The sequence below is a fragment of the Ixodes scapularis genome, unplaced genomic scaffold, assembly GCF_016920785.2.
Source record: "Ixodes scapularis isolate PalLabHiFi unplaced genomic scaffold, ASM1692078v2 PGA_scaffold1__304_contigs__length_218370807, whole genome shotgun sequence".
NCBI classification, from domain to species: Eukaryota; Metazoa; Arthropoda; class Arachnida; order Ixodida; family Ixodidae; genus Ixodes; species Ixodes scapularis.
This window is the reverse complement of record NW_024609846.1, coordinates 208,286,859-208,304,571: the sequence shown is the minus strand read 5'-3', so window position 1 is coordinate 208,304,571 and position 17,713 is coordinate 208,286,859. Positions and strand designations below refer to the sequence as shown.

Sequence of the window (17,713 nt, the reverse complement as noted above, 5' to 3'; positions counted from 1 at the left end):
TAACTACTTTTCCGAGTGACTTCCACTCAAATTACAAATTACTTTCTAATTTTAGTGGTTGTTTTGCCTATCAACACAGAAAAGATGTCGGAAGGTCAGCTGATATTTGCAGAGGGGGAAGCATGCGGAGTAGAAAAGGGGGGGATGGGAAAGAAGAAAGTGATTTAGATAGTCCAAAAAACCCCACAATTTTAACGAGCCCCCCCACTGCAACAACACTGCTACGAGGCGCGGGGAGCGAACAGACACGACGCAAGAGAGGTCGAGTAACTGTGGGATTAGCTCCGAATAGTGGCGTTTCTTTGTATTCCGAAGCTCAAGGAGACTTGACGCATTTGAAGAAAGGGCTTGTCCCCGCTTCTCTCCAATGTAGGAATTCTTGCCCACTACAGGAGGTGCACACACTGCTCCTTTTACGGTGCAGGCGATAGAACCCCTAACAACGACGCTCACGCAGGATGGGCTGCTCGTGTATCACTCGAAGCGCGTTAACCCACCCCCGCGCCTGCGTTTGCGCCGCTTCGCGGTGACGGTGTGCGGCTGCTAATTACAAATCTATTAACCCACCTAGCCCCCCCACCCCCCGTACACGCCGCTTTGCGGCGTCCGGTCGGCAACCCAAGCCCCGCTGCCCCCCATGCACTTCCGTAAATAGAGTCGATACGATTTAGTTTAGCGATGTTTCGTCAACAACATTCGTTTTTTTAGTGTTAATGGTAAAAAAGAAATGTAAATATCGCCAAATGCCTCGACAAAACAAAATGTTCGAGAAAAAAAATAAAAAGAAGTAAGCCGGCCCACACCATAAATAGAACCCGGGTCTGACACGTATGAGGCAGACATCTCACCACTAAGTTACGCTACCTCTTCGGAAACTCGCATTGCATCCGCTGCCTATGTTGACGGCGGCAGCGCCTATCTCCAAGCAAGCAAGCAAAACTTTATTTTGTGTAAGGGCCTACGTCCTGGTCTGGACGGCCCGTCCGGCCCATGTCTCGCGGATGGATTCCGTTAGGTTACCGTGTAGCCTTGTTCGTGGGGCAAGGCTCCACAAACCAGCCAATCCGGCGTGCGTGAGCACCGTTGCTAGGGTTTGTATCGCCTGCGCGTTAAAAATATGCCCGCGCGGGTCGGGGGGCAGTGCCCTTGGTATTCCTTGGGCGCCGCCGGCCTGTGTCTGCTCTGCCCAGTGGCGGCCGTTTCAGGGGGGGCAAAACGCATGCCTTGCCCCCCCACTCTGAGAACTGGGGGGGCAAGTGCCCCCCTTGCCCCCCCGGTTGGTACGCCCATGTCCATAATGTTAGGATGATGCTGTTGGCAGCAGAGAGGACAAGCTGATAGAACACACAAAGGATTTACGACGGCTGGGCCAGCACATGGGGCCTGGGGCAAGACAATTGTGCGTGCCACTGTCCTGTCATCTTCACCTTCCTAACGATATAATATCTCTTTATTGCTTTTATAAAATCTTTTGCATCTCTGAGTGCTTTCTAGCACATGTTTTTCATTTCGTTTTTGTTGCAGTCTCATAAATTGTGGATGAAATGCTTTTCCATTCCAGGATGCCCCTCGGCACAGCTACTATGCTGTCTTTGATGGCCACGCCGGCTTGGAGGCTGCCAACTACGCCACAGCACACCTGCACCGCAATATTGTGGTGCAGCCGGACTTCCTGAGTGATCCAGTCCACGCCATCCAAGAGGGATTTGCTGCGACTGATCGCAACTTCCTCCAGAGGTCCTCAAAGGAGGTGATTCAGTGCACACTACTTACTCGCTGCTGTCAGAATCGATACATCTGTTAAACAAAGGAATCTCAGTTAACCCAGTAGATTCCTGCTAATGGTAATTAGTAAATAATTTGAAAGTTCTAGAACCCATTTAGAAATCACTGCAGAAACCCCCAAGTTCAATGTATATCTGTGTCCAAGGTTATTTCAGAAATGTAGAGGAACACCGAACCTGTGGTAAAAATAGACCCTTGAAAAGCACCCCCAAATTTTGAGAAAATAAACCTCGAAAGTGCAGAACCCTATTAGAGGAAAGGGGCGAGCCGGCTGCGTCGCGGCGGTTGCCTATTGTTTGCCACCATTTGGTGGTAGCGAGCCCAGAATCATTGGGAAGCAATGGTGACGAACAGCACAGCGGACAGTGTTTGTCGGGATTACGACGGAGTTAAGGCAGTCACGAATCCGGAAACCTTCATCCTTGGTGCCAATATGACAAAAAGGAAAACTCCTTCACGAATCTGGCCACGTGTACAACATGAGGGGGTCCGTTTCGATGGACAAGTGGATGTTGTGGCGCGCTGTACCCCGCAGATGAAATTGAGCGTGCCCGCAAGAAACGTCGGACATCTAGTGTCGCGTACAAGTTTTTTTTGTTGGCATTGAGTGGACAGCACTAATGATCCAAGTTTATTTATTGCTTTCTGAATCAGCTTAACAACAACCAGGTGATTGTTTTCATGCTGTTCCGCAATTTGCAGCACTATACCTGTAGGCTGACGGAAGGATTGACTGGTTGTAGCTTGGGTGGGCGACCTTATCCCGCTTATTGTTCCCGGTGAAGTGTTTGCTGCCTATTTTAGTTTCCTGTAGGAGTCGATGTTCCATCGGCGCTAGAAAACGTTATTTGCATTATTCGTCAGCAGCTTAAAGCAGAAAGCAAAATTTCAAAGTGAGAAAGTCCGCTTACTTGCATTGATGCACAAGTCATACCTAGGTTGCGCGGCGCTCTGCCTCGTACAACTTTGAAGGGAAGCCGTAAAACATTGTGTGCCATGCGCATTCTTCTACGTACTATTGTAGCCGACCACGCAGCAATTGCAGTGATGTGATTGCTGCGCCACTCCAAGGGACTAACCCTGCTACATCCTGCTACATTTTGCCGAGATAAGGGTAATCTGCGCCAAGCCTGCGCCAAAGGACCAATTTTGTTCGCTTTTTGAAACCAAAACTAAACTGAGTACCATAATTGAGCATCCGTGAGTTAGGTGGCGCAAGCGGCCGCCCGACACCAGAGCCGTATATTGGGGGAGTTCGGCCAGTGGGTGTGGCGACGAAGGCGCCGCAGAGGAGAAAAGTAAATGAAAGGGAGGAGAGTGCCGAAGGAGCGAGAGAGAAAGGAGGGAGCAGAGAAGAGGCGACCGCCATTTTTTTGCAACGCTGTAGGAGACTGGTCGGAGAAAAACACTGCTGAGGCTACGCGTCGTCTGCTACGGGCCGACTTCTTTTTCGCCTGAATAAAAGTTTGTGGCCATACGCCGAAAAATCTTCATTTATTAGCTTTTTAAGCCACCGAGGAATAACAGTGTCGTTTTCTTGCCGGAGCCAGCGATATAAAAGGAAATAATAGAGATTTAGATGCCGATCCCACGCATTCCGCCGGGAGAATGAACGAAAATGGCGGCCCTCCCCACTCAGCTGGGAGCAGCCAGGAGTTCACGCGCACGCGCTCATGCCTCTCGCTCTGCGCCGCGTGCTGATTAGCTCACTTGGAAGGAGAGCGTTACGGCAACAAGATCATAGACTGACCAAACTCTCCCCATATACGGCTCTGCCCGACACAAAGTACCCTGCATCAATGGTCCATTCGGTCTTGCATGGTTTTTCCCACCGTCTCTCGTTTCGTGCTCTCGTCGTCTCGTAAGTCTGGTCTTGCGTCTTTTTAAAACGTTTTTGGCGATAGACGTGGGCATATGTGGATGCTCCGACAGTAGCGTACCGGGTACCAGGCCAGGTATGCCATCATACTGTGAAACGAAACCGCGTTTTTGCTCGGTGGGAGTTACTTTCTGAGCTGAAGCACTCTCTCCCGAAAACAATGGTTGTTGGAAAACTATATTTGGTCTCTGCCTGCCAGTCACCGTGGTCGCGCAACGTCGGGCGTTGCTGTCCCCATGTCACTGCAGATGTTGCGCTTTCTAAACTAAAATGTAAGGACTGCCGCATGTTCATCAACATTCCTGTTTTTTTTTCAATCATACGCTACCACAAGAATCCCTCTTTAACTCAGTTTGCTGTGTCGAAGTATTGATTACCTAGGTTTCTCTCGGTAAGTTTTTTTTTCGAGAGGGACCCTCGGACATGAAAAATCTCACGCGGAAGAAAGTGGGTAAAGAGAAGTCGGCTAAAACAAAGACGGCAATGTATGCCCGCTGAACCCGCACAGCGCGCTTGTTAGTCTCGAGTTCAGTCATTGCACGAAGCGCCCCAAGAACTTTTTGACCCTGGCTCGCGATGTCTTGCAGCAATGCGCTCGGGTTTTGTTTTTGTGTGTGTTTAGCATGTACCTTGTTTGCCCGCCTTGCAAGCAAGTGCCGCTGGACTTCTTTGTCATGTGCTGGACAGTTACATTTTACATACAGTTTTGGGAACCAGTTGGCAACGGAGCGGAGTAGCATGGGCTCGGTCAAACAGCCATCTCTGCTCACGCGACGAAGCACGTGCAACTGCAAGCCTGCCGAAGTTTCCCTCATGTGCATGCAAATAAGAGTGCACGTCAGAGGCACCAGCCGGGACGATGGCAATCAATTGTTTTATGTTTTGCTTACTTTTGACGAAAATCTGGCACGTCGGGAACCAGTGAAACGGCGTCAAGCGGTTTTTCGGAATCGCTCGGCAACACCTACAGCACTGTACACTTGTCGGATGTCTCAATGTCTCTTTGATGACATTGAAAGTTGACATTCATTACTAGCCGAAGGCAAAGCGAGGCTGGGAGCAGCCTTTCAGAAAGTTCCGAAAAGCGAAAAGAAAAGCACCCGCTAAGACTCGTAATGCACCTTTGTCTTGTGTGTAATTTCGCATTGCTCTGCAGTAGTTAAGTGTTTCATCATCGGAGACTGCTTCCATTTATTATATAACTAGTCAACCTACTGCTGTGATATTTACTACTAAGCTGATCATTTTCTAATAAATTTGAATATTTCAGTTTGGTTCTTGTTTATCTATAGCGAGTACATATATACCGAATGTATAATTTAACTGAAGCACTGCAAAATGTATTGTGTCATTGGCATTTCAGTTACATGTTGAGATTCCCAGGTGGTCTAGCTTGACCGTAATTTGTTTATTGTGGCGAGCAAAGTGCCCTTCGTTTGTCCAGCACTTAAAAACAAATATTTTTATTTTTCTAAGAATATCTGCTCCAAAAGCCACTTTTGCTGCTCCGAAACACTGTTTTGGCTGCTCCAAAAGCCACTTTTACTGCTCCAAAACACTGTTTTGGCTGCTCCAAAGGCCACTTTTGCTCCTCCAGAACACTGTTTTGGCTGCTCCGAAAGGTGCTCCAAAACGAGTTAGGCCAATCACATCACTGCAATTGTGACCTTTTTGGTGCAGAAGAGCCATCTCAAACTACGGCGCTAACCCGCCACTGCTGCTACAACTCGCAACCAATGCAATGACTGCAGAAGCTTCCTGATGAAACCGACAGTTTGCTGCTAGGGGTGCCCTGGTCGGGGCTTGAATTATGTTCGCCTGGTTCCTATTACAGTCGCCGACCGATTTTTTGGACGCGGATAATTTGGATTTGTTGGATATTTCGGACCTAAAGGAGGAAGCATGACCTACCCGATAGAAATAGTGCATATTCATGGCCAATGCCCGGACAGCTTGAAGTCTCAAAGTTAAGTTGTTCGGACAAAATCATCGCGAGCGGTCAGATGGAAGCACCACCAAGAAACGGCCATTTTGGATTTTATGTTGGCTGCACGTGAATTGGCTTGGTTTGGCAGTGCTACTTGAGTACTGCTAAGTACTACCACTAGGTGATGCTGTACGGCTTTTTTTTTGTCTCTAGCTGTGCGTCATTATCATCATTATTGTTACCTTTTTGCTTTCTTCATTCACCTTTGCAGTGGTGGACTTGTGCCTCTCATGTCGATCTTGTGTCGGTGATTCGTGTCTTCGAACTACACTGGGCTTGGACGTCATTGCCCTGTCTGTTCTTTCGATGTCGCTAAGAAGCGCAGAAAGTACTCGACCATAATGCTGGAAAAGGCGGCAGCGATTTTCAAGCTAATGGAAAGTTGCCCAACGCAAACGGAGGCGTAACCTGAAACAAGGTGTGCAGCCGTAAACTGAAGCAAGGCACTATTTATGGCTTTTCCTAAGCCCGCTTAGACTTGATAAAGGAAAGTTTTTAAATCTAATTTTTCAGACTGTCCTGTTATTCAAACATTTGGTCCCTGTGAAGTCCGAAAAATCAGTCGGCTACTGTACCAGGTTGTCCGGTGTAAAGTCACATTTTTCCCCCAGTTTTCCATCGGTGCGTGTATAGGAAGGTGCAACTTTCTAAAAATTTGTGCCGATGGCCTGCTTTTCCGGCGGATTGTGGACAATCCGAAGCATGACAGCATATAGGTCCACGGATGCAGCAGCTCTGTACAGCTGCTAACCTCTGAGAAGAAATGCGCTTATGCAAAGGTGGAACTTCTATACCAATGTTTTCATGAAGACTGCATTGATGCCTCTTGTACAACATTGACTTGTAGACCAGAAAATATGGCAAGTTGGAGGTAAAAAAAACTGTTCATGTCCGCCTGCTTTGGCACAGTATGCTGCTGCAACAATCCTCTCGTGACCTTGAGACTGGCTCCGCAGGGCATGAAGAGCGGATGCACGGCGGTGTGCTGCCTGGTGCGGGAGCAGAGCCACCTCTACGTCGCCTGGCTGGGTGACTCTCAGGCGATGCTGGCACGCAGGGGCGTCGCGCTGCCACTTGTGAATCCCCACAAGCCCGAGAGAGAGGTGAGCCTTTCTCTTGACCGTCGTTTTTATCCACTGTTGATCCGTGATGCTGAGTTTTAGGACGGTGTACATAGAGAAACGGTATCGTCGCCGTGGGCCACTCCAAAACCCTGTTTGGGCTGTGCGTACATGCAGTGGCAATGACACTACTTTGCATCTGCAAAGCTTTTGGGTATGCTATCTTAAACCTCTTCTTGTTTGGAGGTGCTTGCAAGTGATCTGCATCGCTGGTCAGCAAATGGAAAGACTAAGCTTGACGCGAGCATTGAGTATACGTGTTGCAACACATAGGCATCCTACATTCTACCGATGTTGTGAGCAGTGGCGGACTTTTTGTTTATGCATGTAAATAGACTCTTGTCTTGCACGAAGAATGTATAGCTATGTTCACATAATGCACACCTTGACCATCTGTTGTGGAGGACACCGCTTATTGAAACATCAGTTTTGAGAGTTGCACCATGGGCAAGGACTTGCTGAACACTGCGATTACACTTGGAAACAAACGTTCAATAGCTGACATTAATTAATGTATGGAAATTAGCTGAAGTTTGTGGAGCATTCCATGGTTTTAAAGTTCTGTGCTCTACCAAATATTCATACTTGCGGCATCCAAATGGTTTGAATGCTACAATTTTTTTCCAGAATCTTTCGGTGCTTATAGTTACATACTGGTCTGCCTGTTTTTAAAACATAGATTTGCCTTCTAGCGTTATAGGGAGCACCGATCGTAGCAATTGTTAGAAGAAACCACGCTCGCTCAAATTCACAGCAAAGACTGATATCCTTGTCACTTTTTTGGGTCTCGTCTACCGACATAAAGAAAATTGAATTTTCAGGGAATTTCAAAGCGTCTGTGTCACGGTCCGGTGCGGAGCGAGAGGGGAAGCGCACTCGCCGCAGACCGCAACGGGGGTTTGGACGCCCACTATCTCACAGTACGTGGGCTCCAGGGACGGGGGGACAAAGACAAGGCACGTGACAGAGAACTAGAAACATTTAATAAGACTAGTTAGATGGTGACAAAAGGACAAGGATAATACAGACAGTCTCAATCAGGCAGAAGCATACAAGAGAAACTTTATAGCTATGGGCAAGACAGAGAATACACAAGAGGAATGGGAACGATACCACACTTTGGTGCAGTCCGGCACGATGAGACTCGCAGAGGCGTCTGTCGCTTGCAATGGATTCCCTCTCGACGTGGATGCGGTGCGCCAAAGGCGGTGGTCGTTGGCTTTAGTCGCTGTCGCGTCACGGATGGTCGATGCACTGGGGCAGTCCGGCAGAGGAAGGCCGCCCAGAGTAAGAACACAGACGTAGCTGACGTTCAGTGTCCAGACGGGTCTTCCCCTATACCGCGGTGCCCGAGGCTACGCCCGGAGCCGACAGGAAGAGCGGGCTGTGCTCTCGAACCTCCCAAGTCAACAGCCGCGCCGTTTCCCAGTTTCAACTGAATGGTGCTCTTTCCTTATAAAGTAAACAAAACACACCCGCTCCCCTACAATCGCAATACACTCGCACATACACAAAAATAAAATGACCGTCGCAGCGGTGAAGACACTCGTTGCCCCCAGCTCCAAACAAAGTCAATACCAAAACGCTCAACTGGGACATCTAGCAAACTCGTTTCCGAATTCCAAGACGGGCAAAAGCGTCCCTTGAACGGGAGTTGAAGAGTTTAAACATGTCAAGTTAGGGTCCTAGTCGGAACCGGCGAGGTGCAAACTAGCGCCAACCAGGGAGTGTCACACTACCCGTGGCGACCACGTGACCCCGCAGGCAGCCAACGGGGCACCCTTTACAATGCGAGTGGCCTGGCAGGACCAGGCCGGTTTTTGTGACAGTCTGGAAAAGTCTGGGAATTGTTGGGGAAATTGTTAGCAAATTGGTTAAGTCAAGGAAATTGACTGGCATGGGCGGCGCAGTGACATGCAGCGACTCGGGAGGGTGTGGCGTGTGGTGGAGTGGATGGCCTTTGTGCCAAGGGACTGTCGCCTGTGCCATCATTATGCAGCGTATATGCCACCACCCGGTTCATCGGATTCAACAGAAGCAGCTTGAACAACCCCTGCAACTCTGACCTCCACATTTTCTTATTTTGTAATGGTCGGAGAATTTAATTGAGCAAAAATATTTGGGGAAAACCTGGAAAAGTTGAGGAATTTAGGGAAGCCATTTCGTGTGACAACCTGTACAGTCAACTCTCGGAAATTTGAAGCAGGGTCTTCATTCTAGCTTAGGTTAGTTGGATGGTTCTGGCGCTCTGTGGGAAAAAAATGTGCAGTAATTCCAAGCTGCTCCTCTAAGTCTGGTCAATTAAAAAACTTTATTTTTTGTTTTGTACTCCAGGTTTTGAGCAATTCTGAGAGCATGAAAAAAAAAACCTTTCACGATTATGCAGACTATGCCTAAAACTATTGCTTCATATACTGTTTGTGTGGTCAGGAAAAGGGTTAACAAGTGCAGCTCCTTTCATCCGCTTAGCACGCTCCCTTAGCACGCTCCCTTGGCACGTTCCCTTGGCACGTTCCCTTGGCACGTTCCCTTGGCACGTTCCCTTGGCACGTTCCCTTGGCACGCTCCCTTGGCACGCTCCCTTGGCACGCTCCCTTGGCACGCTCCCTTGGCACGCTCCCTTGGCACGGCACGCTCCCTTGGCACGCTGCCTTGGCACGCTGCCTTGGCATAGATGCGCATGCAAACTGCCATGGAGGATGCTCCCAGACAGATTAGTGTCCGGTGGGGCAGTTTGCATGCAAGTCTATGGGAAGGGGCTCCGCTAAGCAGACGGAGCCACTTCCTTCCACATGTCAAGCGTGGCAGCATGAGTGTGTTATGGTGCGATCGCGGGGCATTGTAGCTGTGGTCTCTGCACCATTCCTATGAAATCCATGAACAGTGTGGCCATGTGGAACGCACGGCCAACAAAGCTGTGGGCTTCAGAAATTGCGCAGCCCTCGCAGTGAGCTGATCAAATGCACCATGGTGTGGTCTCATTTTGGATAGTGAAATCTTGTGGGTGGTTACGCTTAATGACCGTTGTCACTTTCTGTGCTGAGTACCAATGAGGCTCACAGCCACTGCATTGGTCGTCACGGCGATGATGCCGTTAGATATGTTCATGTCTTGCAGGCATGCCTATCGTGACTCAGGGCTCCATATTGGGATTACTGAATAAACCCAATTTATGATCTGAGTGCCTATTTTTTTGTTAATTCAAAGTTATTTAATGCCTTTTTCTCTCCTTGTGTGTTTACATTATTGAGTCGACCTGTATGTCATTCATGTATTCATATCTGTATGAAAAAAATGTGGCTCCTTCTTTGTCGGGCATCATGCTTGAAAGGATCTGATCACGTCGACATGATGCACTACTTATTCTTTTCAGGATGAGCGGAAAAGGATAGAAGATCTTGGAGGCATGGTAGTCATGATGGGCATCTGGAGGGTCAATGGAAGCTTGGCTGTTTCTAGGGCCATTGGTATGCAAACCTCACAATTTGTCTTCTGCAGCATGTCAGCTTTTGAAGTGCATGCATCTTATTTGTTCTTTTTCAGTACATTCCTGGCAATACACTGGTAGTTTTGTTTGCACATTTTGCACATTCAACATACAGTCTGTTTCTTTGTATTTTGGATCAATTGGAATATTTTCATATTTTTATTAGTGTGAATCCAACAATTGGAAAACTGCCCATGTTTTGTAGAACAGATTCACATGTATTCGTTAATTCCTTAAAAGGGGAATTTAAGCTTGTTGCATAGACTGGTAATGTTTTGCTGCTTCCCAGGTGAAAATTTCCAACTGGTGGCTGTTGTGTAACCAGTGCCCGAAGCAACTTCCCTTCAAATCCTAAAAAGTTCTTCTAGATCACCATTTAATGCTATGGGACCAGGTGTTTGCCTGGTCATTGATTTGTTATCATTTTTTGTTGCAAATTATAATGGTGGTGGTCTGATGGCAGCGAGGGATGGGCAACGCCTCATCTCACGGTTGCCAACCATTGCTAGATTGTCTCTTCGCTGTCCTTGTTTGACTGACCGATCAGTTCCTAGGAGAAAGCCTAGACGTCTCTCATTTTGATACTTGCACAACAGAGAACAGAATTTCCGTGCAACTTCCAGGTGATGCAGAGCACAAGCCCTACGTCATCAGCGAGCCCGACGTGCTGTCTGTGGAACTGGACGGCAGCGAGGACTTCCTGGTCCTTGGCTGCGACGGCCTCTGGGACCAGCTAATGCCCCAGGACGTCGCGAACCGCGTCTACCAGGCAGTCCTCGATGACCCGGATGGCGCCCCTTACGTGTCCCACGCGCTGGTGCAGGGAGCACGCGACCTTGGCTCTGGCGACAACATTACTGCCATTGTGGTGTTCCTGCGCGACCCCCACACCTTCGACGCAGCTGCTCTCAGCCAGGCTGTGTCCTGCCCTGCCTTGGAAAAGACTGCCGTGAGCGAGCTGCCCACACCGCCCGTTGGGGACTCTGGAAACGTCTTTGACGATCCCTCGGACGATCTGGTACAGGTGGCAACGGGCGTGGTCCGCGAAACGATTGAGACCGCTCTGCACCGCGTCAACGACGATGCGGCTGCAGCACGCGACATCGTTGAACAGGTGCATCAGATGCACTCGGAGCAGGAGGTGGGCAAGTTCACAGATTTGCCGGAGCACTTCTACGGCGCTGCACCCGTGGAGAAAAGCGGCGATGATGATGTTGTGGGTCCTGCCAACGGCTTTCTTGGTAACACCGTTGATTCGCCAGGTGGCCGGAGGAACCCGTTTGAGGACGAAGGTTACGAGCATGACGTCGATGTAGCCAGTGATATGAACCACGTGGAAGAATCTCGTGCAGAACTCTATGCAAAATTGAATGTTGCCGAGAGTGGAAGTGGGTTTCCGGCAGAAGATCGGGAGCCCCACGCTGAATTTCAGATGCCAGATGGGCATAGTGTTGTGGAGGGGACCCTTAATGTCGATCAGTCTTCTGCAAGAGACGGTTCACCCGCAGCAATGCAGGAAGGGTTTTACGACGAAATGTTTCAGTTTAGTGCACCCAATCCCCTCCAGCACAATGCGGATGCACTGGCACACGTAGCCGAGAACTGTGCAAGTAATACCCTCGAGCAACCCACCAGCTTCCAGGAGCACGAGTACCCAGACAATAGTGCACCCGATCCTTTCCAGCACAATGTGGATGCACTGGCACACGTAGCCGAGAGCTGTGCAAGTAATACCCTTGAGCAACCCACCAGCTTCCAGGAGCATGAGTATCCTGACGAAGGGGTAGATGTCGGTCATGTGCCAGAAGAACTCCAAGAGCAAGTGTCTGCTCTGGCTGAACAGTTTACAGAGGGGGCATCTGATCAGCACGTTGTTCCAGCGGTGCCAGTGGATCTGTGTTCAGATGTTGACCAGAACATTGGTGCCATCCCTGAAGACCAACATGCTCAACATTCTTCATTATTTGAGACAAACTTTGGGCATGCCAAAGAGGCAGCAGAGCCCCAGACAGATTTCTTTGGCCAGCAGTTGTCACCAAAGACATTCAATGTCCTCCCAGAAGGAGACCAGGTTCAGTACGTCTCTCCAGAACACTTTAGCTATGTCACTGGTGAGAAAGAACTCTCCAGTAGTCCTAACTTGCACCAGCAGATGAGTGTTCTCTCCGACGATCTGGTGTCCATTGACTTGAATGCCTCTGCCACTCAGTCACTCTCTGATGCTGTGGCAGTGGACATTGCTGGACAGGTCGAGCAAGGAGCTGAAGCACCTTGCCAGGTGGAGCCCCAGGAGCCGCATCAGAATATTTTGACTGCAAGTATACCAGAGGCTGAAGAAGCACACCCCCATGCAGCTGGAGAGGTTTCTGAAAACCTTGGCATTGAAGATGCTGAAGACCTTTCTCCGGCTGGTTCAGCGGAGTCTGTGGTCGAAAAGGTGGCTGCTGAAGCCCAGCAAGAAAGTGCAGTTGTATTTTGTCAACTGAAGGAAACTCCAGTTTCCAATGAACAAAATTTGTTTGGTGAAAGCCAGTTAAATGAAACTCCAGTTTCTGAACAGAATTTGCTCGGTAAAATCCAGTTAAGGGAAAACATTGAGGAACCAGTGGACAATCAAACTGCAGCCTTTACTTCACAGCCTCCGCTTCATTTTGCAACAGAGCCGTGGGAGGGCAAAGAGTCTGCTGTGGATGACCCACACGACAATCTTGGAGATTTTGGAGCAAGTAACTTTTATGCAGACCGTCCGTCCACTCTTTCAGCTGTCCCCGAAGATCTTCACAACTTTTTGATGAGCCAGCAGCTTGCTCAGAGTATACTTGAAAGGAGTGAGGAAACTAAATCCCCCAAGAGTGAAGCTACCCAGCTGCCAGAGCCAACTGCCGATTCTCAAAAATCCACACATGTGGCTGATGCTCGGGCAACCGTCCAAGAACCTGCAGATTTTGATTCCTCATCTGTGCAAACTCCAGAACATGTATTGTCCAGCAAAAGACTGTCCCCTGAAGCCTCCATTCCCTCGGGTTTGGAATGCACAGTAGCTGTTGAGCAAAGTTCGGAAACTAAGCCAGAGACTATGCAAGTGTCGTTGGAGGAAGTGCAGCGTTCAAAAGATGATCAAAGCAGCCTCACTGAAAGCAGTAACGTGAAGCCTGTCTCTGAAGAACCCTCTGCGCCCGTAGACTTGGGCAAGATTCCAGAGAACATTCCCGAGGCAGATGGAGTAACCGAAGACTCTGATTCTGAAAAAGATGGCGGCTGGCGCTTTGTTAAGCCGGCCGAATCCGCCAAGAAGCCGACGGAGCAGGCTGAGGCGGCACCAAAGATGACTGAGGCGGCACTGAAGCAGGTTGAAGTGGCACCGAAGCAGGATGAGGTGTCATCGAAAAAGAGCGAGATGTCGTCAAAACCAAGCACCCTCGCAGCAGCAAAACGTAAATCATTGGCAGGAACACCCAAGACGGGCACCACACAACCACCAACCAAGAGGCCGTCGTCGGCTGCCAAGCCGCCGGCTGCATCAAAAAGTGCGAGCCCCAGTGCAACTGTGTCTATGGCTGCATCAAAGAGTGCGAGTCCCAGTACGGCCACGTCCACAGCAGGCAAGAAAGAGAGTACCGTACCCAGCAAGTTGCAACCATCGTTGGCCAAGGCAGCAACTGCAGGAACAACCACACTTGCTGCACCTCGAAAGCCACTTGTGCCATCCACAAGGCCTGCAGCTACGAAGGCTCCCCTCGCACCCAAAGCAAAGCCCGCGCCAATTTCGACACTGAGGGCAAAGCCCACAGCTCCACTTGCAACAAAAAGTGCAACTGCAGTGGCAGAGAAGAAAACAGCGGCACCAGCGCGACCTTCAGTGACCAAGACCGCTCCCAAGCCCTCTGCTGCCCCTGCATCTGCAGCAACCAGGGCCACCTCAAGTGCTGCTACGAGCCGGCCGACTGCAACAGCAAGAACTGGCACGACATCTAAAGCTACAAGCACCCTTACCAAGAAAACTGTGGACACGACGGCACCAAGAACTGCAGCAACGCGGCCTGCTGCAGCAGTACGAGACACTAAGCTAAGCAAGGAGGCAACGAACCAGCAGCTGTCTGGAGCCAAGAAGCCTCTTGGCACTGCACCGAGCAAGACTGCCACTACCAGGCCCACAACATCAACTCTTAGAAATGTTGCAGCCACGAAGGCCCCTGCTGCAAAAGTGCCTGCTCCGAAGACCTCGGCAGCAAGAGCTGTCCCCAAGCTTGGACCGGGAATCAAGAAGAGTGGTGCCGAAGAACTCGAGGCAAAGAACGACGGCAAGCAGAACGGTGTCCCAGAGGAGAAAGGGAGCCTGGAGCAGAATGACAAGGAACAGTCTACTTGCCCGGTGCCACCACTGAGCAACGGCCACCCCAGTGACTCCGGGGCCGGAGATGCCACGGCAATCAAGTCTAACCTCTTGGATCCCATGGACGTTTCTCCAGCTGAAATATAACTCTGCTCGAAATTCCCACCTAGTCATTCTGCTCTCTGCTAGCAAACAAGTATTCAGTTTCCTTTGGTACCTGCACAAACTATGGTCTTTCGGGGAACTTTCGGTCATGTTTCCACCACTGCTGCGACTCCTTCCTTTTTTTTATTCCGGTGCAGGTAACCAGTGTTTTTATGTAGTATTATGCCTGACCGCTAGCTGTGACGCACAAACGGTGGTCATGCTGTGCTGCCAACAAAGTGTAGCAGGGGTCGGTCCCCAAAACACAATGGATGCCCGGTGCAGGGAAAAGTGCTCTTCCAGGGTGGGTTCCCACCTTTGCCTGCTACGCGGCGTCGGCAGTGTGAAGTGACCGCCGTTTGTGTCCTTTTAAGGGACAACACTGCTTTTAGAGCTTTTTCTTTTCTTTTTTTTTTATATAACTTGCAGTTCAACTTGAATGAAATTTGCACATTTTATCCCTCCCAGGCCTTTACTCCCCCTTTGTGCACCATGGTCTGCAGTTTTGATAAGTGAACACCAAAGACTGCGAGATTTCCTCCGTCTGAATGCTGCTGAAGTTCATGCTTTGCTCTTCCAGAAGTGCTCTTTTTTACTTTTATCGTCTTACTTGTAGCTATACCACCACCACACTGGGCAGAGCGATCTGGGGATTTGTACTTTTTTATACGCAATACTGCAGCCCCTGGTATTATTTATTTGAAGTAAAGTGTCCTTAATGTTTTTTTCCCTTTTTGGATGTTCCCGGTCCCGTTTCGCTTGGGCTTACACAAAGCAACCTGCATTTGGGAGGTGGCAGACTCCGGCCTGTCTTTTGATAGTACTTTTTGGGGTTTCATGACTAACTGGATGCTTTCGAATATCCCGAGTCTGTGTCTATTTTTATGTAGCTTTTGAAATATGCTGCTGCATTGTTTTAGGGTTGCTGTTTTGATAATGCATATGTGCTCTCCCGGAATAAAATTTTTTATAAAGGGACTTTCGTTTTTGTCAGTGGTTTCATGGTAATTTATTTTGTTAATTTGCATGCCATATGGATACACTACAAGGTATGCAGCACTGCAAAGTTGCACTGAACAAACATGTAAACGGTTACTGAAGACGATATGGTAGACAAGAAAAGAACAGTACATAAATGTGAAAGAGCAGACTAGCAACTGTTTATTTTCAGTGTTTTTCTTCTTATCAGATACCAAAATTTTGAAAAACTAAGATTTGCCAGGTAATTCTTAGAGTTAGACTGGATGATCAATGTTATTGCAGGCAATTGTTGACACCGGTATTTTGGAAGACTCTAATGGTGGAGTTCTGGAAGAAAAATATGTATCGGAGATCTTGGAACTAAGTAGGTGAGCACAAATATGCATGCAGGTAGTTGCAAGCACCTGATAATCTTGTAGCTGTAGGATGTAGCTGCGAAGCTACGCTTGGAACTACCATCTTATGGTATATTCGGGTGGTCACTTTCGAGCACTCCAATCATTCGAGTCGTAGCTACCAGATCCCGGAGCGCCTCCGCATCGGAGCGAGAGAATCGGCGCGCCCAGCCGAACGCTCTTCAACTTTTCAGAGCGGCAAGCCGAGCGGATAGAGGGTGGCGTGCGCCACTACAGGACGGCGCGAGCCGCCCTCTAGCGGAGCTTTTGCTCTTTGGATTCAAAGGGTTGAGCAGTATTCAGTGATCCATCCATCCGTAAATCCTTGAAAAATGGCAACCGTCAACGCGGACGCTGATAAGGTCATCGCAAGTCAGCCGTGCCAAGCGGAAGTTCCTGCGAAACTATAAAAAAAAGACAACATTACAGCTTCAAAACTCTCGTAGTTTTGTACTTACCGCTTTGTTCCGAGTAGGTTCGCCCTATAAAAACATAGGCTTTGACCTTGGGCACCGTACAAGGCAACCTTGGTACAAGGCAACGTTGGTACAAGACAACGTTAGGTACAAGGTGCGTCAAACAACTCGGCAAACTTCGCTTCGCAAACACGGTCCTCGTCGTCGTAGTCCGAGCTGCTGGTGTTGTTGCTGTCTGCTAGCTTCGCCAGCAGCACTGGCGGTGCCACCACTAACATTAAACGTCTTCGTTTCAACGACATTTTACCTCAATTCGGGGAGCACAACACAACGGTGACGGCGTCGAGACTGACGGCTGTTTTTCGCAGCCCTCTTTTTGCGGAGTAGCTGCGTTCTCGCCGTCCGCTTCCGGCACAAAAGCAAAATGGCGGAATGGCTGGAGTCACGTGACCGGTCGGCAGCCAGATCTCTCGCGCGACGCGCGCTCCCACTTCCAAGGGGGCTAAGCTCGGCTCGGAGGGAGAGAGAGAGAGAGAGAAAATGAACGTCGTTCATGTCAAACACATTGGCGTGGTTTAAATACCTATGCCGACGGCAAAACACGAACGAAAACGCTGCCATTTTGGACGCTTCTCCCTGTTCTCGCGCCCAACTCGCCCAAACTCGCCTAGGTCGGAGCCGGCAAGCTTTTCCCATCCGCGGCGGCTTCTGCCACGTCACAATGACGTCACCGCATCTCGCCGCGAGTTCCGAATATGCAACTCTCCGACTGCCTCAAACCCTCCGTTTAACGTCACGATCTAGGGAGTGTCGGCGCGTGTCGTCATGCACGGCGCCGACCAATCGCGGCGGTCGGCGAGTTTGGCGGAGAACTCGCCTCGATCTCGCCGCGCCGAGCTTAGCCCGCTAAGCCGACCAATCGCGGCGGTCGGCGAGTTTGGCGGAGAACTCGCCTCGATCTCGCCGCGCCGAGCTTAGCCCGCTAAGCTCGGCGCGGCGAGATCGAGGCGAGTTCTCCGCCAAACTCGCCGACCGCCGCGATTGGTCGGCGCCGTGCATGACGACACGCGCCGACACTCCCTAGATCGTGACGTTAAACGGAGGGTTTGAGGCAGTCGGAGAGTTGCATATTCGGAACTCGCGGCGAGATGCGGTGACGTCATTGTGACGTGGCAGAAGCCGCCG

General features: G+C 49.8%; 1 protein-coding gene across 1 annotated transcript in view; it reads left to right on the top strand.

The window, feature by feature from the left end:
• The window catches only part of LOC8039459, a 115,061-nt gene extending 99,347 nt beyond the window's left edge, over positions 1–15,714 (top strand). The window contains exons 4-7 of the mRNA XM_040206269.2: positions 1,562–1,750; positions 6,608–6,754; positions 10,146–10,239; positions 10,883–15,714. Coding sequence (XP_040062203.1) covers positions 1,562–1,750; positions 6,608–6,754; positions 10,146–10,239; positions 10,883–14,739 — 4,287 coding nt within the window. The 3' untranslated portion in view covers positions 14,740–15,714. The remainder of the gene's footprint in view (positions 1–1,561; positions 1,751–6,607; positions 6,755–10,145; positions 10,240–10,882) is intronic.
• The last annotated feature ends 1,999 nt before the right edge of the window (positions 15,715–17,713 follow it).